At 51.6% G+C, this 21,573-nt stretch overlaps 3 protein-coding genes across 3 annotated transcripts; 1 reads left to right on the plus strand and 2 right to left on the minus strand.

The window, feature by feature from the left end:
• The first annotated feature begins 1,597 nt into the window (after positions 1-1,597).
• LOC6599610 (DNA N6-methyl adenine demethylase) lies at positions 1,598-10,656 on the plus strand. The gene is given in 8 exon segments (XM_026993755.1): positions 1,598-1,706; positions 3,129-3,679; positions 3,681-3,756; positions 3,759-5,823; positions 5,969-6,173; positions 6,244-6,407; positions 6,481-6,994; positions 7,105-10,656. Coding segments are annotated over 8 exon segments (6,480 nt in total). The 5' UTR covers positions 1,598-1,679; the 3' UTR covers positions 9,983-10,656.
• A 2,089-nt stretch (positions 10,657-12,745) lies between these two features.
• Positions 12,746-15,856, minus strand: LOC6599609 (N-acetylgalactosaminyltransferase 6). The gene is made up of 4 exons (XM_002024729.2): positions 15,815-15,856; positions 14,705-15,541; positions 13,872-14,640; positions 12,746-13,816 (listed from the first exon to the last, which is right to left on the minus strand). The coding sequence occupies exons 2-4, from the start codon at positions 15,298-15,300 to the stop codon at positions 13,151-13,153; spliced, it is 2,031 nt and encodes a 676-aa protein (XP_002024765.1). The 5' UTR covers positions 15,301-15,541; positions 15,815-15,856; the 3' UTR covers positions 12,746-13,150.
• A 791-nt stretch (positions 15,857-16,647) lies between these two features.
• Positions 16,648-17,812, minus strand: LOC6599653 (28S ribosomal protein S35, mitochondrial). Its single transcript, XM_002024728.2, has 2 exons — positions 17,636-17,812; positions 16,648-17,572 (listed from the first exon to the last, which is right to left on the minus strand). Exons 1-2 carry the CDS (start codon positions 17,760-17,762, stop codon positions 16,704-16,706), a joined length of 996 nt encoding a protein of 331 aa, XP_002024764.1. The 5' UTR covers positions 17,763-17,812; the 3' UTR covers positions 16,648-16,703.
• Between the last annotated feature and the right edge of the window lie 3,761 nt (positions 17,813-21,573).

Below are 21,573 nucleotides of genomic sequence, written 5' to 3' on the forward strand. Positions count from 1 at the left end.
GTGCACAAGATTGGCTCGTTGGGGTTTTGTTGAATTTGTTGCTTCAAGAATGTTTATTTATGCAAGAGCTCGAGCTCTCTCCGGCTGCTGCTATCGTTTGTCCCTTTGTTATCGATCAAATCAAGCGATAGCATGCTATCGGCTAGTGCCAACAGCTGGTCACACTGTCTGCCTGTTTCGGTACTTTTTCGTTGTGCAACCGTGTCATGGCTACAGCCAGAGAGGGGGCTTCGGGCCTGCCATTGAATGTATCTAAAAATATAAACTATTATGAATAAATCTGCATTATTTTTGCCACAACATTTCCACCACATTTGATGTCAAAACCAGAGGGAAACTAGCTCAAGGCAAAAAGGTTTTCCAACTTTTAAGGCTTCACCCCCTCCAAGCCCCCCATCCCCCACCACCATGTGCATTTTAGCAAGAAAACTTTTAAGCATTCCATCCACATGGCGCCTCACATACCCGGCACTCGGATGTGCTGGTGGCCATGTGTCGCTATCGATTGACCTGCCCCTGCCTCTGCCCCTGCCCCGAGCAGTGTGGCAACTATTTTTACACTTTTCCACAAGAGAATGCATCCTTAGGATTTCCCTATCCCCCCGAACCCGAACCCAAAACAGAAACAAAACAAAAAACGGAAAAACAAAGCAACGACGACGAAGGGGCCACTCTTTTATGAACATAAATTTTGAAAGCCTTTAATGGGGAGTGCAACATATTTCAGTTCAGTTCCGAGCTGCAGCAGCGGCAGCAGCAGCGGCAGCAGCAGCGGCAGCCGCAGCTGTTGATGCAGCTATGAATTTTTGCAACATTTTGCAGTTGTTGTTGCTGTTGCACAAATAAATTGCACATAAATCGTGGGGCACATAAATTGTACATGTTGCCGGCGTGCAGACCGAAAAAACAAGTTGAAATTATGTGAACGAAGCGAGCATAATTTATGCGATCGGATGGGGTCTCTCCTGCACGAAGAAGAAGCAGAAGGAGGGGGGGGAGGAGGGGTGCAGCGGGCAGGCAATTAAAATATTTGCGCCAGCAGCAAATATTTCCTTAATTAAAAATATATTTTAAACTAATTGCAAGTCTGCCGCCTCGATAGAACGAACAGCAGAAGCGAGCTTGTGGCAGATATGGGCATAGAATAGGAGATATGTATATGGTGCATAATGGTTGCAGCTTGTGGCATCGACTAATCGGAGACTTTGTTTTTGTTATTTGATTACTTTCAGCAGTCACGCGCCCGCAAAACCTCCACCAAAGCAAACAAACTGAGTGCAGCCGCTGCATCAGCCACATCGCCCCGTCTAAGTCCATCGCCGGCAGCAACACTGTTGCCGCAGCAATCGCCAAATACCACAACAGCAACAGTTGCAGCCACCGGAGGTGTCGGAGGAGGTAGCTTGCAGCAGCAACACCAATCGCAACAGCAGCAGCAATACCAGCAGCAGCACCAGCAACTGTTGACACAGCAGCAACTTTTGTCGCAACAGCAACAGCAACAGCAGCAGCAGCAATATCCGCAGCAGCAGCAGCAGCACTTCCAGCAGCAGCAGCAGCAGCAGCAGCAACACTTGCAACAGCAACACGCACAGCAGCAGCAGCAGCAGCAGCATCAGTCGCAGCAGCAGCAACATTTGCCACAGCAGCAGCATCAGATAACCGCACAAATTCAAACCATGAAGGATCAACCGCAACAGCCAATGGTGAGTACATCCCACAAGCCCCCAAACTGCAGCTCCAGCTCCAGCTCCAGCTCCAATTCCAATTCCATTTCCATTGCGATTTCCCTTTCATTTAGCAATTAAAAACAGCAGCAACAGCAGCAACAGCGACCTTTGAACATTGACCTTCGGGCCATCATGTGCTGTTGCTAGTCAATCAGTTCCATTTCTGCTCTGTTCGGCTCTGTTCTGTTCTGTCCATTTCATTTGATTTCATTTCGTTTTCCGTTTGCAACCACCCAACAAAATACAAAATACAAAATACAAACCCATAAATTCTCTCGCCTCTGCCTGTGCCTGTGCCTGCGCCTGTGCCTGCCCCTGGCCCTGGCAGCGCATCGGTTTCGTGTGGACAACATTGCGTATACGTCACGTCACACAGCTGCAGCTGTGCAAACACACAAAAAACGCCCAGAACCAGACACCAGACACGCACACACACACACACACACACACAAGCCAACACCAACAAATATCTATAGATACTATGTATACTACAGACAGAGAGAGGTGGAGAGGGGGGGACAGACAGGGTCAGAGCGAGAGAGCGAGAGAGCGAGAGGGAGAGACAGGCAGAGATTCGTGCATTCATTCATAAAGATTTTTGTCGATTTTTATCAATGATTGCTAAATGCTTTTGCAAAATAAAGCCCCACAAAAATACAGACAAATTTCCAGTTGTATTTTCAGATAAATATATTTCCAGGAGGGGGCGGGGGGTTGGGGCAGGGGGACTCGAAGCAATTGAACTATTAACAATTTTGTTTGTATTTTAATTGTTGCATTTTATTTTGGCATTTTATTGTTGCCTCTCTCCGCCCTCCGCCCCCCCGCCTGTTGGGGCTTTCACTTTCATAACTTTTTCAGTGCCGTCGTAAAAATGCAAATGAAAACGGGTTGGGGATTGCGGGACTTCGGGATTGCGAGTTTGGGGGGGCCTCCGTCTCTCAGTCTGGGACTTGCTGCGGATTTCATTTTATTTCCTTCCGTGCAGGGGAGGCAGGCGGGGGAGGGGGCGCCGGTTTCCTGTGTTTTCGGAACAGCAACAAAAAAAGGAGCATTATTTAAGGCGCGTAATTAACAACAAACTGCGGGGGGAGCAACAATAAAACAAAACAATGTTATTCAGGGCGGAATGAGAATGTGGCCGTTGGGGTCCCCCCCTCCCCATAATTCGATGTTTGGTGGGCTAATTAGGGCAAACAAAATATGATTTATAACAGCCAATTGAGCCAACCGCCCACCGTCCACCTCTGCGGTTCGTGGCAGAGAAAATGTTTGCATATTTATGAATGGAAAAGCGAATGGATAGAGAGAGAGAGGAGCTGTAGTAAATTATGATATATTTGGATAATGAAAGAAGAATAATTCTAATCCCTTTCCCTTTTTTTTGTGGCTCTGCAGGCACCCATGGCCTTCTATCCCACATGGCAGGCGGATCCGTCGCAGGGCTGGCAGAACCAGTTCATACAGCAGATACCACAGAACAGCCCGGCCATCACATCGCTCAACTCGCTGGACTTCCAGACGCAGTCGTACGCCTACCCCTCGAACGGGTACGTGCAGACGGGCCTGGGCTTCGATCCGAACTACGGCCGGTCGCCGTACGCCGCCCCTGTCCAGCGGTACGACTTCCAGAGCCAGCAGCTCTCCACGGCCCCCTCGGCCATCAATCAGGTGGGGCTCCAGAGCGTCGCCGGGTTCGCGCCGGGCAGCGTCAGCTACGCCGGACAGGTGTCCACGGCCCCGGCCCCGCCCTCGTCCTCGGTGGGCGGAGTGGGTGGCCTGCAGCAGCAGCAGCAGACGCAACAGCAGTCCCAGCAGCAGCAGCAGCAGCACCTGGGCGCCGATCTGAACAAGACGATGTCGGGAAACGACACGCCTGGATATCCGCGGGTGAGCAGCGTGCCGCCGCGCTCACTCAACTGTAACGGGTATTCAGGCGACTACAGCGGTCCCCAGCAGCAGCAGCAGCAGCAACAACAGCAGCAGCAGCAGCAGCAACAACAACAGCAACAGCAACAACAATCACAGCAAGCGACGGCAGCGGGCGTCGGGGGCACCAGCACGCCCGCCCCCCCGGCCACAGTGGCCCAGCCCGCCTCGTCGCCCATGCAACCACTCCCCAATCAAGGCCAGCCCCTGGCAGTGCCCCAAAGTCCGACGCGGACCAGCCTCATCCAGCAGCAGCAGCAGCAACAGCCACGCCTGGTCTCCCAGTCGCCCACCGGCAACGGACTGCAGCCGTACGTGGCGCCCCAACAGCAGCAGCAGCAGCAGGGACACCTCTCCTCGCCGCCCATGCAGGACTGGAACTGGCAGCAGCAGCAGCAGCAACAGCAGCAGCAGCAACAGCAGCTGGGAGGCGAAGGCTATCCCCAGGGAGAGCGGGTGCACCTGAACACACGCATCAAGTCGATGATCATGAGGAAGAGCGATCCCAAGGATCCGCCGCCCGACCACCAGCTGCAGGGCGCAGTCTCAGCGGCAGCCGCCACCCAGCCGCAGAGCCAGAGCCAGCAGCAGCAGCACCAGCAGACCGGTCATTTTTTATCGTATAGCCACCACCTCCGGCCCGAGGCGGCGCTGAGCGCCAACGGACCGAGCAACGTGCCATCCCACCAGCAGCAGCAGCAACAGCAACAACAGCAGCAGCAGCAGGCGGCGGGACCGGGCGCTGCCGAGCCGATCGGAGGTGGTGGCGATCACATCTGGAAGCCGCACCACGCCCAGTCGTTTAAGAAGCCGACTGTGGCCGGGGGCGGCTATCCGGGAGCGGATGCCCAGCTGCAGCTGCAGCTGCAGCAGCACCAGCCAGGACAGCACACGACCATCAGCCACGCGGAGCTGCCGCCGCAGCAGCCGGTGGCCCATCCAGCGCCACTGCCGCTGGCCCAGGTCCCGCCGCCGCCTCCGCCTGTCGCACAGCCCAAGAAGTCGCGGAGTCGGAGCAAGGCGAGCCGGGCAGCGGCCGCAGCGGCAGCTGCCGCCGAGGCGGCAGCGGAGATTGACAGAGACAGGAATGCCACGGATCCGGGAGGTGGACTGAAGCCGGGCCTGGGCGCCCACTATCCGCACCCGCATCCGGCCGCCGGCCAGGAGTACCACGGCCAGTACATCAAGACGGAGCCGGGTCTGCCCCCGCCGCCAGGTGGTCCGCCCGGACAGCCCAACAAGATGGAGGGCTACGAGCGCAACTACCAGAACTTTATTCAGTACGCGGACTTCTGCCAGAACGACGGCCAGGGACAGCCGGTGCAGCAGCACGGACATGGCCATGGACACGGGCACGGCCACGGACACGGGCATGGGCATGGGCACGGGCAGCAGGAGTACGCCGGATACCATCACAATTCCGCGTACTATGGGGCCGGAGCGACCAGCTTCCAACAGAACTTCCAGCAGAACTTTGTGCCCGGCTACCAGCACTCGACGTACGGTGGCAGGGGCAAGCCCCCACCTGGAAACAATCCACACCATGGCCACGGACACGGGCACGGGCAGAGCATGCTGGAGCTGGACCGCAAGCCGGACACCAACAGCATCATTCCGCTGCCCACGAACTACGAGAAGGACATACCAGCCCACGCCTACCCCATTCCCCCGCATCGCTATGCCCTGACGCACGGGGCGCCACCGCATCTCAGTCACCACGGGATGCTGGAGCCGAAGCTGGAGGACATGGGGATGCTGGGCCACGGCCACGGCCATGGCGGAGGCGGCTACACCTATCTGGGCGACGGCAAGCCGCTGAACAATGGCTTCTCGTGCTGTCGCCAGGGCGGAACGCGTCCGCCCACGGCCGAGCATCTGAAGGACGGCACCTGCCTGGGTCTGGGCATCCAGCCCAAAGAGGAGCTCCTCGACGAGGACGAGCTGGTGGACGCCCACAACGGGATGAAGGGCGGCGCCGGGAAGGCAAAGGGAAAGCAGAAGCCGGACGAGATACCCGAGATCATTGTGAAGCACGAGAAGATCAATCCCCTGTTCGACACCACGGATCGCCTGGAGAAGGGCAACAAGACGGAGATACCCGAGTGCGAGTGCTTCCAGTCCGACAAGAATCCGCCCGAGCCGGGCACCTACTACACGCACCTTGGTGAGTCCAGTCTCCAGCATTCATTCTCTAGTCGGTAGTCGGTAGTCGGTCCCCAGAATCCAATCCCCAGAACAATATACACAGTCCTTGGCGGGGCGCAAAAGAGACTTAAGCCTTAACTAATCCGTTGGTTATTCTCCTCTAGGAACGGCCTCCTCCCTGATGGAGTTGCGGCGCGAGTTCGAGGATCGGTGTCAGCTCACGGGCCGGCAGTTGCGCATCGAGAAGATCGTCTACACCGGGAAGGAGGGCAAGACCTCGCAGGGCTGCCCCGTGGCGAAGTGGGTCATACGCAGGGCCGATCTCGAGGAGAAGATCCTGGTGGTGGTCAAGAAGCGACCGGGTCATAGGTAAGCCACCTCCTCACATCCGTGCCCAGACACCCCCTGACAAATGGCTGTTGTTTCCTCCTCCTCTCAGGTGCATAGCCGCCTACATTGTGGTCTGCATGGTGGCCTGGGACGGGATGCCGCGGCTGGAGGCAGACAACGCCTACAAGAACCTGATCCCCAAGCTCAACAAGTACGGCCTGCCCACGACGCGACGCTGTGCTACCAACGAGAACCGCACCTGTGCCTGCCAAGGTAAGGAGGCCCCTTGCTCCAGGGTTTGGGCATTCGCTTAATATGTTCTATACTTTCTATACGTCCAACGCAGGACTCGATCCGGAGACATCGGGTGCGTCGTATAGCTTCGGGTGCTCGTGGTCGATGTACTACAATGGCTGCAAGTACGCGCGGTCCAAGACGGTGCGCAAGTTCCGGCTGTCGGTGAAGAGCGAGGAGGCGGCCATCGAGGACCACATGAACCTGATAGCCACGCTCCTGGCGCCCGTCTTCAAGCAGGTCTGTCCGCGTTCCTACGACAATCAAACCAAGTACGAGGGAGAGGCCTCGGACTGCCGTCTCGGCCTGGAGCCCGGCAAGCCCTTCTCGGGCGTAACGGCCTGCCTCGACTTCTGCGCCCACTCGCATCGGGATCTGCATAATATGCAGGACGGGTGCACAGTCCATGTGGCCCTGCTGAAGCCCGGCAACCGGGACAGCCGCCTGCCCGACGACGAACAGTTCCACGTCCTGCCCCTCTACACGATGGACGGCACGGACGAGTTCGAGAGCATCGAGGGTCAGCGGGACAAGCACCGCACCGGAGCGGTGCAAATGCTGGACAAGTGAGTGTAGCGTTGAGTTTTGAGCAGCAGCTCCGCCTTCTGCCCCCCGACCACTGCTAACAGATCTATCCTTCTATCTCCAACCTTCCTCCCTGCGCCTCTCCCTCTAGATTCCCCTGCGAAGTACGCGTCCGATCCACGCCGCTGATCCCCTGCCGCCGCCACGGAAAGAAGCGCAAAGAGGGCGACGAGGCGGCTCCCCCGGACGGGGACCAAGACGCCGCCGGGGACGCCAACAGCCAGAGCAGCTCCAGCAACGGAGCAGGCCAGACGCAGACGCAGTCCCAGCAGAGCAGTCCGCCCGCCCTGGGCGGGGCGCACATCAAGAAGGAGAACGGAGCGGGAACGGGCGGCAATGCCAACGGCGGAGGAAGCGGCGCCAAGTCCAAGTCCAAAGCCAAGTCCAATCAGTCGAACAACTCCAGCGCTTCCACGCCGGGCTCGGCGCCCCCATCGACGCCCTCGCCCCGCTGCCAGACCCCAGTAACGAACAATCCCAGCCCGGCGGGCAGTGCCTTCAGCACTCCGCCCGTGCACGGCGCCAATCCGAACGCCAGCAACGGCGCGGGCGTGGGTCAGGTGGGTGCACCGCCTGGCGCTGCCGGCGCCGGGCAGCAGCAGCAACCCGGCCAGCTGATGAGCTCCAACTCGAGCCTGATGAACATGGCCACCATGATCGACACCTTCACGGACGCCCAGCTGCAGTCCAACCAGATCTCGAGCACCGTCCTGGACTCGCCCTACTCCTACGACTACCAGACGGGCTCCTACATCGATTCGCGCAACTACTACGGCAACTGGCCGGCGCCGCACGCCATGGGCATGGGCGCCCAGGCCGGACCTCCGGGATTGGGAGGAGGACCCCCCGGAGTAGCAGGTGTTCCGCCCCTCACTCCGAACACGCCCACGGCACAGCCCCAACTGACGGCGCAGCACCACAACACGGTGACGCCGCCCTCGGCCACGGCCGCGTCCACACTTTTGGCAGCGGGAGGAGGAGGAGCGCCTGCCACAGGGCCACCCCCGATCACGCCCACCACGACGGCCTCGCAGCACGATGCGACGAACGGCTATGTGCCAAGCTACAACAACCTGACCCCGACAGCGGTGACCCATCTGCCGGGCACGGGCACGGGTCCGGGTACGGACAGCCTGCAGCAGCAGCAGCACCAGCAGCAGCAGCAACAACAGCAGCAGCAGCAGCAGCAACAGCAGCAGCAGAGCGCCGTAACAGGAGTGGGAGGTGTGCCACCCGGAGTGGGCGTGGGAGTGGGAGGAGGAGGAGTCGGAGGCGTAGAGGGAGTGGAGCTGAAGGGCCGCATGATCAGCGAGGAGAACCCGGACTCGACGACCCTGGTGAACCACAGCCTAGTGGCCGAGAGTAAGTTAACCGCTTTGACAGCCATGCAACCCATGACTAATCTCGCACCACTCACCACCGTTGCCGCCGCCGCTGCCGCCGCCACCAACCACCATCCGCCGCACCACCATCCACACCACCCGCACCACCCGCACCATCCGCAAGAAGGATTCGTCAAGCCGAAGCCGCCGCCCAGCGACTACCAGTACACGGCGCAGTACGCCAACAACTACCAGATGTACCCGCCGCCGCCGCCGCCCCCGCACTCGGCGTACTCCGCCTACGATGCGTACCAGAACATGAACTACAACTACGGCTACCACCACCAGGCGTACTCGCCGTACGGCATGTACCCGCCGCAGCAGACGCCGCCGCCCACGCCGCCACCGCCGTCGCCCAACTGGAACGTGTACGGCCACCATCAGACAGCGTCCGGCTACGGAGCGGCGAATCCCGCCGCCGGAGGAGGCGGAACGCTGATAGCGTCGCACGGGGCCGTTGCGCCGACGATCGCAGGACTGCAGAAGCCCTCGATCACGGCGCCCGCACCTCTGCACCACCAACAGCAGCAGCAGCAGCAACAGCAGCATCAGCAGCAGCTGGCGGCCACGCCGCCGCAGACCATTCTGCCGGATCTCAACGGAGCTGTGGGCGCTGTCGGCCAGATGGGAACGCCCTCGGTGGAGCCGACAGTGGCCACGCCGTTGTCGGTGCCGCCGCCCGGCGACTCGACGGGCAGCGACGCCAATGGCGCGGGCTCGGGAGCAGGAGGCGGACTGGGTGGAACGGGAGGGGGTGGAAGCGGAGGGGGACCCGCGGGACCCACGGCGTCGCCAGTCAGCACCAACTCGAGCAAGATCGAGCCCATCGGCGAGGTGGCCGAGATCAATGAGAACATCGAGGCCTTCCAGGATCCCCAGATGGGGGGCGTGGCCATCGCGCTGAATCACGGCAGCGTCCTGATCGAGTGCGCCAAGCACGAGATGCACGCGACGACGGCCGTGCGGCGGCCAGACCGCCACCATCCGACGCGGATGACGCTGATCTTCTACCAGCACCGCAACCTGAATCGCTCCCGGCACGGCATCGACGAGTGGGAGGAGAAGATGCGGGTGAAGAAGATCAACACGGACCTCGACAACAAAGCCAAAGAGGAGCGCGAGCGTCTGCTGAAGAAGGCCGCCGGCGAGGACGACGACCTGGACCTGGACGACGCGATGCTGGGCCACGACGATCTGGCCCCCGTGCCGCCCTCCGCCATCAAGAAGGAGAACGGACAGCCGCTCAAGAACGGAGCCAGCGGCAGCAAGAAGAAGAAGAGCAGCGCCGACGCGAGCGCCAAGAAGTCACAGTCGAACGAACAGCAGCCAAAAAACGAGAAAGTTGCCCTCCACGCACCAACACTAACAACAACATCGTGGACGACCCTGTTTCCTATGCATCCTTGTGTGGTTACGGGGCCCTATCAGGAGGGCAATAGCAGTCCGACTTCGTCCACGAATGGCAGCGCCAACAACAGCGCCAGCGCCAATGGCAATGGGAATGGCCAGGGTGGCCAGGCTCCCACGCCAGGAGCGGGGCAGCAGCAGCAGCAGCCGCCGCCGCCGCAGCAGCAGCAGCAGACCTGAACCTGTCCGCCTATCAGCGGCTCGGCAGATCATTCTACTGGTGAACATCAGCAGCAACAGCATCAGCATCAGCAACAGCATCAGAATCATCCTCAGGAGCAGCACTCCCCGCAATGGCGGGAACCGAGTGCGGTTCTAGTTCCAGTTCCAGTTCCACTGCTGCCCCAAGCACCGCCGCTCTAATCTTAAGTCCCACACAATGACTGAAAATTCTCTCAAAGCTAAACCCAGTAAATTATTTTTGTATATGCGTCTGATTTCGTGTGCCATACGAGGAGAGGAGGAGGAGGAGGAGAGGAAGATCGGGAGATCGGGAGAGTAAGGAGTAAGGAGTAAGCAGCAGCAGGAGAAAGAATGCGAAAGAGAGTTGGCGCTGCCAGTCCACCATTCCACAGCACACACAAACACACACACACATACACACCCCAAGCTACACACTGGAAGAAAATCAACCACAAGAACATGCAGCTAGTTTAATAAATCTATCAACTTTAGTTTCTTAAGCCCGGCGAGAACAGCCGGCAGCCAGCAGCCAACAGCCGGCATCCACTTATGTTACGAGTAAATTAGTAGTTTTTTTTTTCTATGTTTAAAAGAATGAACGGAGAATGGAGTGAAGACGAAACGAAACTTAACGAAACAATCACACTACAAACAAACAAACAAACAAACTACAGAACAACAAAACGAATACTAAAGGAAAACAAAGTAAAACAAAACAAAACACACACTAAAACTAATAATAAAACAGCAAATGCTAATGAAACGTTGCTTGAGTTTCTCTTGCGAGCAGAAACAAAAGGAAAATACTAAGAGTTAGTGGAAGTTAAACAAAAAAAGATCATTGCCAAAAGTACAAATAAACAATTTTTTTAAAGCAACTAGAAAAACGTAAAGAATTTCGCAACACACACAAAAACAATATACATAGTTGGTAACAGAAACAGTTTTTACTAAAAAAAAAAGTTAAAGAAGAGAAGCCAAGTCGATGAACTACACTACACTACACCACACTATACTACACTACAAGAGAAAAAGAAAGAGTACAGCTCCACCCAAGTTCCCACAATTTGTCTGTCCCTTGGTGCTCGGGCTGCGTGGCCAGTGCCAATCGGATTCAAATTGCTCCAAAGACAAATGGGAGGCTGTTCCCCTTGCGGACGCTCAAGCAGAGCAGGCTTTCATTTGGACTGCTTGATTAACCGTTAACTCCAATCCACACACCGCACCCAAAGCAGAGGAGACAGCAGGGCCAGAGACGAAAGATCAGTTATTTTTTGAGCAGAGAGTGAGAGAGATATAGAGAGAAAGAGAGAGCGCGCGAGTGTGGGCGGCATTAAAGCTAAAGCTGAGGAAATGTAAGGCAGCAAGACATTTTTTTTGTAACTTTAATCGTAATTTAATCTTAGTATAAGCAAAATACACACACACACCCACACAAACACACGTGTCAGTTACATATATATTTATTGATATTGATGCGACCAAAAAAAAAAAACAATGATCGCAAAGCAAAAGGTTTTACTGTAGTTATTATGATTTTCCCAAGTGAGAGCTGTAAGTGTGGATGGTAAAGAAAGGCAAGAAAGGCGAGATTTCATTTCAAAGGCAAAAAGGAAACGTAAACGAAAACCCAAAAAGACTCGAAACCAATCAAGTATTAAGCACTAAACAACCAACAACAACAAAAACAACAACTACTATAAATTAACTAATTTTTTGCCTACTCATTTGTAATGTAATTGTTGTATCCATCCAAACAAACAAAACACAAAGACACAAAAAACAAAAAAACAAAAATTAGGATGAAATGAAGATGAAGATGGAAATGAAAATGAAAATGAAAATGTGGCAGCGCAACTGAATTTCAAATCAAATTAGTGTAGACACAACCCACATACATATACATACATATATTTTGCACAAAAAAAAAACAAACAAAAATGGTTATTGAAAATAATACGTACTTTACTTCTATAATTTGACGAACTAGTACTATAAGAACGGAAGCGGAAACGCAGACGGAGACGTAGACGGAAACGCCGACGGAGACGGAGACGGAAACCGAGAGTTGACGGAGAAGAGATCGTACTTTTGCATGTGGAATGTACGCGTAATGTAATGTAAATGTAAGGCAGCGAAGAAGACTTTTGAGCAACAAGAAAAAACATGTTTTGATAAATATTTAAATGTTTATAAAAATATATATATAGTATATATATATATTAACCGTAAATTATGATAATTGATTAACTGATTATGCGAGCCAACAACTATTATAGTTTGTAAATGCTTTTTTTTTTTTTAATTTTCAAATAAAAGCAAATCCTTTGCCATTTATTAAGTTACACACAAACAAACAAACACCATAGATCCTCGAAAGGCTTTTGAGTTTTGCGGGGCGCGCAGCACACATAGCTGCATATACATACACCAGTATATACACACCCATATATACTATAAATATTGGCATATGATAAAGCAGAAAAACAATTAACACTGAAGCATAGGTAATAAGCGAGTATAGAACAGAAGAGGACGGAACATAACATAAAAAAACAGAACAGAACAGAACAGAGCAGAACAAAGATAAGGCACGGCGCACCGCTCGCCCGGTGCAAATGTCAGAGAAGAAGATACATACATGAATACATATTGTAAGACGATACACAATACGCGACGACTCTGATAACCGTATATTGTATACCGTATACAGCATATACAGAATGTGAAGAAGTTACGGTGGAGAGAGGAGAGGAGCAGTAGGAGGAAACATAAATTATATTTATTTAAAGTACGCGTATTGAAAGCAAACAGATATTAATATTAAATAAAACGAAAACAAAGTTACACTCGCTCATGTGCATTTTTCTTGTCCTACTGTCATACTGAATTTAAAGAGTTTTGGCAGCCACGTGAACACAATCCTCGTATAGGTACGGTACGAGTGTATGTACATATATGTATGTTGTATGTATATTTTTGTATATTGTATATATAGTCTCGTTTAATGCAGCATTGGAATGTGCGCTTAAGTCGTAGTAAATTGGCCAATTATCTTACAACCTACTTCATATATGTATGTATATATAGTATGTTTGTATATATAGATTAGCCTAGGTATTTACATCGAACTGTTAAGTACATGGCAAGTGGGAGTTGAGTCAATCAATCCAGATTCAGGACGAGATCCTTGTCGTAGTTGTCTAGTGCCGTCTTATTAAAGGAGCCAAAGTTCCACTTCATGAACGTATTACTGGTGTTGCACTTGTTCACCACCAGCTCCTGGGCGAAGGGCAGCAGCTCCAGACACCGCCTCCCATCCCGGCCGTGCTTGATGGTTTGTGTGTGGTAGTCGTAGGACCAATATTGATTTCCCCCCTGCAAATGGCAATCCCAGAGCCAGACGGGCGCATTCACAGTCCAAATCTGGACGTCCAGGCATTCCTTCTTACGACGCAGCCGCAAGTCGCGCTTCCAACTGAGCTCCCAGAACTGTGTCTTTTGTGGCACTTTAAGGTCCTCAGCGCAGGCATACACGCCCATCCGTTTGTGTTTTCGCCGTCCCATCGTATCTATGCATAGGCGCTTATCGCCGACATTCTGTATGGCACCGAGCGCAAAGGTGGGCGGATCTACGGGCGGATAGCTGTTGATCAGGTCAAATGCCACCTCTTCCATGAACCACTTGAAGGATTTGCACTTTAGCTTTTTGCGTATCGCCATTTGTTCCGTCAGATCTCCGGCATCGATGCGGTCGTAGATGCCGTCAGCATGGTCGTACAGGTAGTTCTTGTACTCATCCATCCAGACTTCGGCCACTCGCTTGTAGTTCTGCAACGGAAGGCCCCGATGAGATTTAATACCATTATAAACAGATTCCACTTACTCTATGCAGGTAATCACCCTTTCGGGGACTGGGTACGTGATTGCGAGGGCCACGATAGATGTGCCCAATGCGGGAGCAGGGTGCGTCGTACATTTCGCCGCCGCACATCCAGATCTTGAAGCTCAGCTCGTACTGTTCGCCGCCCCAGATGTCCAGGCCCTCGTCGTAGCCGCCAAGTTCCCAGAAGAACTCCCTGGATATGGCAAAAAGGCCTCCGGCCATGACGGGACTCTTGAAGGGATCGGCGGGATACTTTAGATCCTCATCCAGCAACGGCAGTCGCTTGTAGTAGAACTCCCAGTCAAAGGCACCGCGTGCACCCTCGTCCTGGGCGCGATAGTTGAAGGTGGCGTGGTCGATGACATCGATGAAGGGACAGACAGCTGTGCGCTTGTTTTTGGCAATCGGCTCCAGTAGCGGTGGCAGCCAATTGTAGTTGGCCTCCACGTGTGAGTCGAGGAAGAGGAGCACTTCCGCGGTTGCGTTTCGTGCCCCGGCCGAACGCGCTCCAATGAGGCCCGTGCGATTGGGCAAACGCACCACACGAACGATTTTACTGAAGTGCTCCTTTATGTAGAGCTCCAGCTCTGCGTGCAGATAGTCGCGGTCACTGAAGTCGTCCACCAAAATTATCTCCTTGAGCAGCTCTTTGGGCGATCTATTGATCAGACTGTGGACGGAGCGCATCAGAACGCTCAGATACTCGTTATAGAAAATGATGATAACGCTGACAGTAGGCAGGTTGGCCAGGTAGTCCTTCTGGCGGCAGCTATAAGGACATTACTTGGTTAGTGATGTGATGGGTGGACCTTTACTGCTTTTACTTTACTTACAGTTTGTGGCGAATGTCGGGGAGCGAGCGGTTAACAGATATGGAGTCGGAGAGCAGAGCATTGAAGCCGTTCTCCAAGGACATTCTACGCTCCTGCTCTAGCGTCGCCTCATCCTCCAGTTTGGCCGCCTTGCCCCCTTCCCCGATACCAACGCGCAAAGTATCTTTATCCATCGCCGCGTAGTCGTGCCAATCTTTTACGACGTTCTGCTGGTCATGTGGCTTCAGGTGCATCTCTTGCTCAGGCTGCTGGCCATATTCGTCGTTCTTTGGCCGCATCCGTTTGGGTTTTTCGTCAGGATAATCTGATTCGGGGTCAAGTTCTTTTTCGGCTCCTGCTTCTAGTTCCGCCTGTTGTCGGGGCTTAAGCGCTTCGACATGAATGGGCTGAATACGTTCTACTGAATCTTCGTTCACAGCGGCGGCCTTTTGACCCAAAAGCGCTGCCTTCTCGGGCTGAGGCTCGACGCCGTGATGAACTGGCCGGTTGGTGTAGGGGCTCGAAGATATCCAGCTGGTAATGAGCACCAGCAGGGTGAGCGATATCAGCAGCACCAGGATGGACTTGACCATCCACTTGAAGTTGGGCCTCCGCATTCTGGCTCCTTGGATCCTCCTTCCTGTCACTGCATACGCCGTGTACGTGTCAGGGCGGTGGCTTCAACGGCATAGGCAGCCACGCTACGCTGGCGTACGGCGCGGCACGGCACGGCAGTTGTTGGCGTGTGTTAGCTCAGGTGTTGGCTGGAGCGGCCGATGCAGCTAGATGTGGTACCGTCGTCAAGAGCAAACTGAAACGTGGGCGACAGACCTGACAACGACTGGCTGCAAAGACAAACTAGAAACAGACACATAGTCATGTACAAGAACGTATATATAAATAATTATATCTTTGGCGAGGGATCCGAGCAACTACACATTCAACACGAGTCGCCGATAAGCGCGCTCTGCTTGTTCTTGTTGTTGCTGTTACTTAGGCAGTAGCTTGTCGCCGCTTGCAAAGGCATTTTTACCAAATTGAAACTAAAGTTGAGATAAAAGCAGTGCAGAGCACTCGAGGAACTTCCGGCGACGGTCCAAATTTACCGAATGCGTAGCAATCAGCACTTACCTCGTACGATATCAAATACACGTAATGATATATGTTATAGTTTGTAAACTTGGTAATAATTTTAAATTTTTAATATTTCGAAACTTCGAAAAATCAAAATTTTATAGTAACAAACTTATACTAAACGGAAAACTTAATTTGAATAACAAACAAAGTGTCGTTGACGTCCACGTCCACGAAAGTTCACAAACAAACATCAGCTGTTATTTCTACATGCTAACTACACGGTACGTACACATTTTCTACACATAAACAACATATTTATAGAGTATAGAATTTTTTATACCCTATTTCCTTGAATTTATGTTACAATTCTGTTTTCAAAGCTGCTTCGGCCCCTAATTAATAGCCATTTTGTCTCGCGTTGACATATTTTTGACATATTAATGCATTTAATTAGATTCCTGCATATTCTCGGTATTAGTAAAATGACCATAATCTGCAAAATTTCATTGAAATATCTTTAAAATTGAACAGACCTTCTTTACATATCTACTAAATGTACAAATAAGTCATAAAATCGGTCTTTGCATCCAGGTGCCTGCATCGAAAAATATTGAAACGTTTTATCACCCTTGTTAACCATACCATGCATGTAAGATGGAAGCCACCCCTTTCGACTAACATACCATGAAGGCTAATTAAATGTCCGTCCTCATAGCATATTGTTGCTCAAACTCGGCGAGGTGAGGTTCGTACATAGCTTAGCCCACTTAACCCCCTATATTGAAACAGACGAACAACTTGAATTAAGCCGCGGAAAATAATACTGTTTGTAAACTCTTCTTGTAGACCCATCCTATCCTCCCACGGTAAAATCAAACCACCCCACGATATCTTTTACATCTTTATTTCAACAAAGGTTGCTTTATTGCCAATTGGTTAATTCTTACTGCGTCGGAACATTCAACATCTTCATTACCTCCTCCTTGTACTTGGCCAAGTTGTACTCATTCTCGCCCTCGTTTATTAGTTGCTCCACGCTCTGCGCATAGCTGGCACTGGGAGACTTTTTCTGTGCATTTTCCGCGGCATTCCAATTGAGGATGGCCTCCGTGGAGCGCTTGGCCTGGTTCCGCTCGAACAGATACACCTCCATGTCAGTCTCGGACTTGGTCGCCTCCCAGGGCTCTGTGATGAAGGACTCGTGGTAACAGGCCGTGAGCAAATACAGGGCGTAGTCATAGTTCTGCTTTCGCAGCGGACAGCGATCGGTCACAAATGTGAGCACGTCCGTCTCCTTGTTGTAACGCTCCCCCACGAGACGCAGGAACTTGTCTCTTGCATGGTCGTCAAACTTCAGATCGGACAGCTTTAACGAGACGGTGACGCGCCGTGCCTCTGGATTGCGAACCGTGGGCAGACTTTGACAGTAGTCTGTGGTGATGACTTCTAGGGGAAAGTGGCTCCTCCACTTGGCATTGGTCTCCAGACCCTTCGGCCAGGGCGTGCAGAATTTCTTAATGGCCTCGCACTGCTGACGAATCGCCGGAGGCGTCAAATGCAGAAAATTTGGAATTTTCATCAGCTCCGCATTGGCAAACTTGGAGGGCGCCGCTGCACCGCGCTCCGTGAAGCCCTGTCGCAGTGGCAACGGCACACTGGCAGGATGGAAGGAACGCGGACCTGGCCAGGCCGCCGTCCAGTCCTGATCGACAGCCATGCGTGTGGTTCGGGGCGGTGTAACATCATCCCTTTTGATGTCCCTCCTCCTCTGGAACTGCTGCTTAACTGGACGCAGGTTCAGCACACGGAACTCTGCGAAAAGGTTAGTGAAAAGCATAATTATTATTACTATGGAGTAAGCAAATAGTTGCTTACCCTCATCGTCCTCCACTTCTGGCTGCGGCTGTTGCTGGTTACTGTTGCTGAAAAGACGCACACTGCTCAGCGCCGCGTGCGTGGTTCGTTGGCTGCGCTCCAAGAAACGCGTCAAGCTGGCCGCCATGTGGTTTGCTTTCGTTTAATTACAACTTTTTATTGAAAAAATGATCAATTATTGCGGCTTTTACGTAAACACCAGTGTGTGTACCGAATACGTCACAAATTTCAAAATATACCGTAAATATACTGACGATTCATTTGTATTCAAAATGCATCATATTCCTGATTTTTTATATTCGGTTCAATATTACCAGCCAGCTAAGACCCTCAGCTCTAAGCTCATCGTTTTATCCGATTATTAAATTAATTTCCTACAAGACTGGTTGAATTTAAGTTTTCATCTTTATTGCATTGCTTATAAAATAAGGTTTAAGCAAAAACAGTCACCAACAAATTTCATAAAATAAATCACATTACATGGTAACTACACGCTAAATACATTTGTATGTAATTACCAAAAGCTACACCTACTTTTGCCCGACTTTTTTCATATAAGCCCCATGGAAGCGCCAGTGTGAAAAACCTCCGTTTTTCACCTTTGTACATGCCTTTTTTCCAAAATAATGAACAAATTGAGATTTTTATGGCTGTAAGTGACGTTTCTACACAATTTCTACATTGGTGCATTAAACAAGAGGGAGAGTAAATAACGCGTCTTCAAAAATACTGGAAAATACTATGAAATATATACAATTGGCAAGGTGTGTGAGCTAGAAATGATAATTGGCAAGAGTGGGGGCACACTAACCATACAATACACCGAACATGTCGCAAACGAACTTTCTTGATTACATCCCAGGGTCTTCGGGTCTGGCTATCGGCTACCGCCACGCTCCCAATAAAGATTACGAATTGTAAATATATTTCTCCGGAAGGGCGGCCTGAGGCTTTCCCGTGTCCTGCGCTGCTCTGTTGATGTTCCCACTTAAATCAGTTGGCGCACGCGCCCTTTTTTTATTTTTGTATCCTCCAGCTCTATTGGCCGAGACGCTTTCTGGCCACAAACTGCTCTGTCGCGATCCCCTTCTCTTACCTCGCCAGGTACAGTTATTAAGCTATTATTTATTAATTTACTCTATTTACCTCTTCCTTTCATTTTAGCAGGTCGCCTCCACCGGTGGCCAGGAAGACCCTTTGCATGCCAGCGGACTCCGATATGCCCACCATCGCTTACGAAAAGCTTCACCCTTCTGATCTTCCGGCTCATATAAGCGAGTGTGCGCTTGATGACGGCTGTCAAGTCCAGGCGCCTGACCGGCTGACATCGCGATCCTGGGAAAGTAAGTCCTTCACCGATCTGACCCTATTTGTCCGAGATATAGCCTTCCGAAGATTTGCATGTCATTAAGATACTGGTTTTTTCTTCAAGTTATAGACTGCTAAACGGCAGCCGATCTGGGACCGTGATCGGGAGAGTCCTGCCAATCGACTGCCATCAGAAAAAGGGACATCAATTTGTTCACGATTTTCGCAAAAAATCATGATGGTTTCATCATTAAATTTGCCAAAAATCGGCCTCATTTTCGTAGTCGAGATTTTGATGCCGTTCGACAGTCTGGATCCTCACGGTCCTGGGAAAGTGGGTCCTTCCCTGATCTGGCCCTATTTGACTAAGATATAGCCCTCGGAATATGTGGTTTTGTATAGTTTTAGAACACTGGTCTTTTCTGAACGCTATATCTCTGCAATACGGCAGCCGATCTGGGAGCGGCATGTCTCTCCGTGATCGGGAGAGTCCTGCCAATCGACTGCCATCAGAAAAAGGGACATCAATTTGTTCACGATTTTCGCAAAAATCATGATGGTTACATCATTAAATTTGCCAAAAATCGGCCTCATTTTCGAAGTCGAGATTTTGATGCCGTTCGACAGTCTGGATCCTCGCGATCCTGGGAGACTAGGTCCTTCACCGATCGGGCCCTTTTTATCTGAGATATAGCCTTACGAAGATTGACATATCATGAAAATACTGGTTTCTTGTGCACGCTATATCTCTGCAATACGGCAGCCGATCTGGGAGCGGCACGTCTCTCCGTGATCGGGAGAGTCCTGCCAATCGACTACCATCAGAAAAAGGGACATCAATTTGTTCACGATTTTCGCAAAAATCATGATGGTTACATCATTAAATTTGCCAAAAATCGGGCTCATTTTCGAAGTCGAGATTTTGATGCCGTTCGACAGTCTGGATCCTCACGGTCCTGGGAAAGTGGGTCCTTCACCGATCGGGCCCTTTTTATCTGAGATATAGCACGCTATATCTCTGCAATACGGCAGCCGATCTGGGAGCGGCACATCTCTCCGTGATCGGGAGAGTCCTGCCAATCGACTACCATCAGAAAAAGGGACATCAATTTGTTCACGATTTTCGCAAAAAATCATGATGGTTACATCATTAAATTTGCCAAAAATCGGCCTCATTTTCGAAGTCGAGATTTTGATGCCGTTCGACAGTCTGGATCCTCGCGATCCTGGGAGACTAGGTCCTTCACAGATCGGGCCCTTTTTATCTGAGATATAGCACGCTATATCTCTGCAATACGGCAGCCGATCTGGGAGCGGCACATCTCTCCGTGATCGGGAGAGTCCTGCCAATCGACTACCATCAGAAAAAGGGACATCAATTTGTTCACGATTTTCGCAAAAAATCATGATGGTTACATCATTAAATTTGCCAAAAATCGGCCTCATTTTCGTAGTCGAGATTTTGATGCCGTTCGACAGTCTGGATCCTCACGGTCCTGGGAAAGTGGGTCCTTCCCTGATCTGGCCCTATTTGACTAAGATATAGCCCTCGGAATATGTGGTTTTGTATAGTTTTAGAACACTGGTCTTTTCTGAACGCTATATCTCTGCAATACGGCAGCCGATCTGGGAGCGGCATGTCTCTCCGTGATCGGGAGAGTCCTGCCAATCGACTGCCATCAGAAAAAGGGACATCAATTTGTTCACGATTTTCGCAAAAATCATGATGGTTACATCATTAAATTTGCCAAAAATCGGCCTCATTTTCGAAGTCGAGATTTTGATGCCGTTCGACAGTCTGGATCCTCGCGATCCTGGGAGACTAGGTCCTTCACCGATCGGGCCCTTTTTATCTGAGATATAGCCTTACGAAGATTGACATATCATGAAAATACTGGTTTCTTGTGCACGCTATATCTCTGCAATACGGCAGCCGATCTGGGAGCGGCACGTCTCTCCGTGATCGGGAGAGTCCTGCCAATCGACTACCATCAGAAAAAGGGACATCAATTTGTTCACGATTTTCGCAAAAATCATGATGGTTACATCATTAAATTTGCCAAAAATCGGGCTCATTTTCGAAGTCGAGATTTTGATGCCGTTCGACAGTCTGGATCCTCACGGTCCTGGGAAAGTGGGTCCTTCACCGATCGGGCCCTTTTTATCTGAGATATAGCACGCTATATCTCTGCAATACGGCAGCCGATCTGGGAGCGGCACATCTCTCCGTGATCGGGAGAGTCCTGCCAATCGACTACCATCAGAAAAAGGGACATCAATTTGTTCACGATTTTCGCAAAAAATCATGATGGTTACATCATTAAATTTGCCAAAAATCGGCCTCATTTTCGAAGTCGAGATTTTGATGCCGTTCGACAGTCTGGATCCTCGCGATCCTGGGAGACTAGGTCCTTCACAGATCGGGCCCTTTTTATCTGAGATATAGCACGCTATATCTCTGCAATACGGCAGCCGATCTGGGAGCGGCACATCTCTCCGTGATCGGGAGAGTCCTGCCAATCGACTACCATCAGAAAAAGGGACATCAATTTGTTCACGATTTTCGCAAAAAATCATGATGGTTACATCATTAAATTTGCCAAAAATCGGCCTCATTTTCGAAGTCGAGA

Source organism: Drosophila persimilis, unplaced genomic scaffold, assembly GCF_003286085.1.
Source record: "Drosophila persimilis strain 14011-0111.01,24,50 unplaced genomic scaffold, DperRS2 tig00000885-arrow-arrow-pilon, whole genome shotgun sequence".
Lineage (NCBI taxonomy): Eukaryota > Metazoa > Arthropoda > Insecta > Diptera > Drosophilidae > Drosophila > Drosophila persimilis.

Coding starts and splice junctions, on each gene's coding strand:
- LOC6599609 (XM_002024729.2), bottom strand. CDS start 15,300: ATGCGGAGGCCCAACTTCAAGTGGATGGTCAAGTCCATCCTGGTGCTG. Junction 14,641..14,704: donor CCCGACATTCGCCACAAACT/GTAAGTAAAGTA, acceptor ATGTCCTTATAG/CTGCCGCCAGAAGGACTACC. Junction 13,817..13,871: donor AGGGTGATTACCTGCATAGA/GTAAGTGGAATC, acceptor CTTCCGTTGCAG/AACTACAAGCGAGTGGCCGA.
- LOC6599653 (XM_002024728.2), bottom strand. CDS start 17,762: ATGGCGGCCAGCTTGACGCGTTTCTTGGAGCGCAGCCAACGAACCACG. Junction 17,573..17,635: donor AGAAGTGGAGGACGATGAGG/GTAAGCAACTAT, acceptor ACCTTTTCGCAG/AGTTCCGTGTGCTGAACCTG.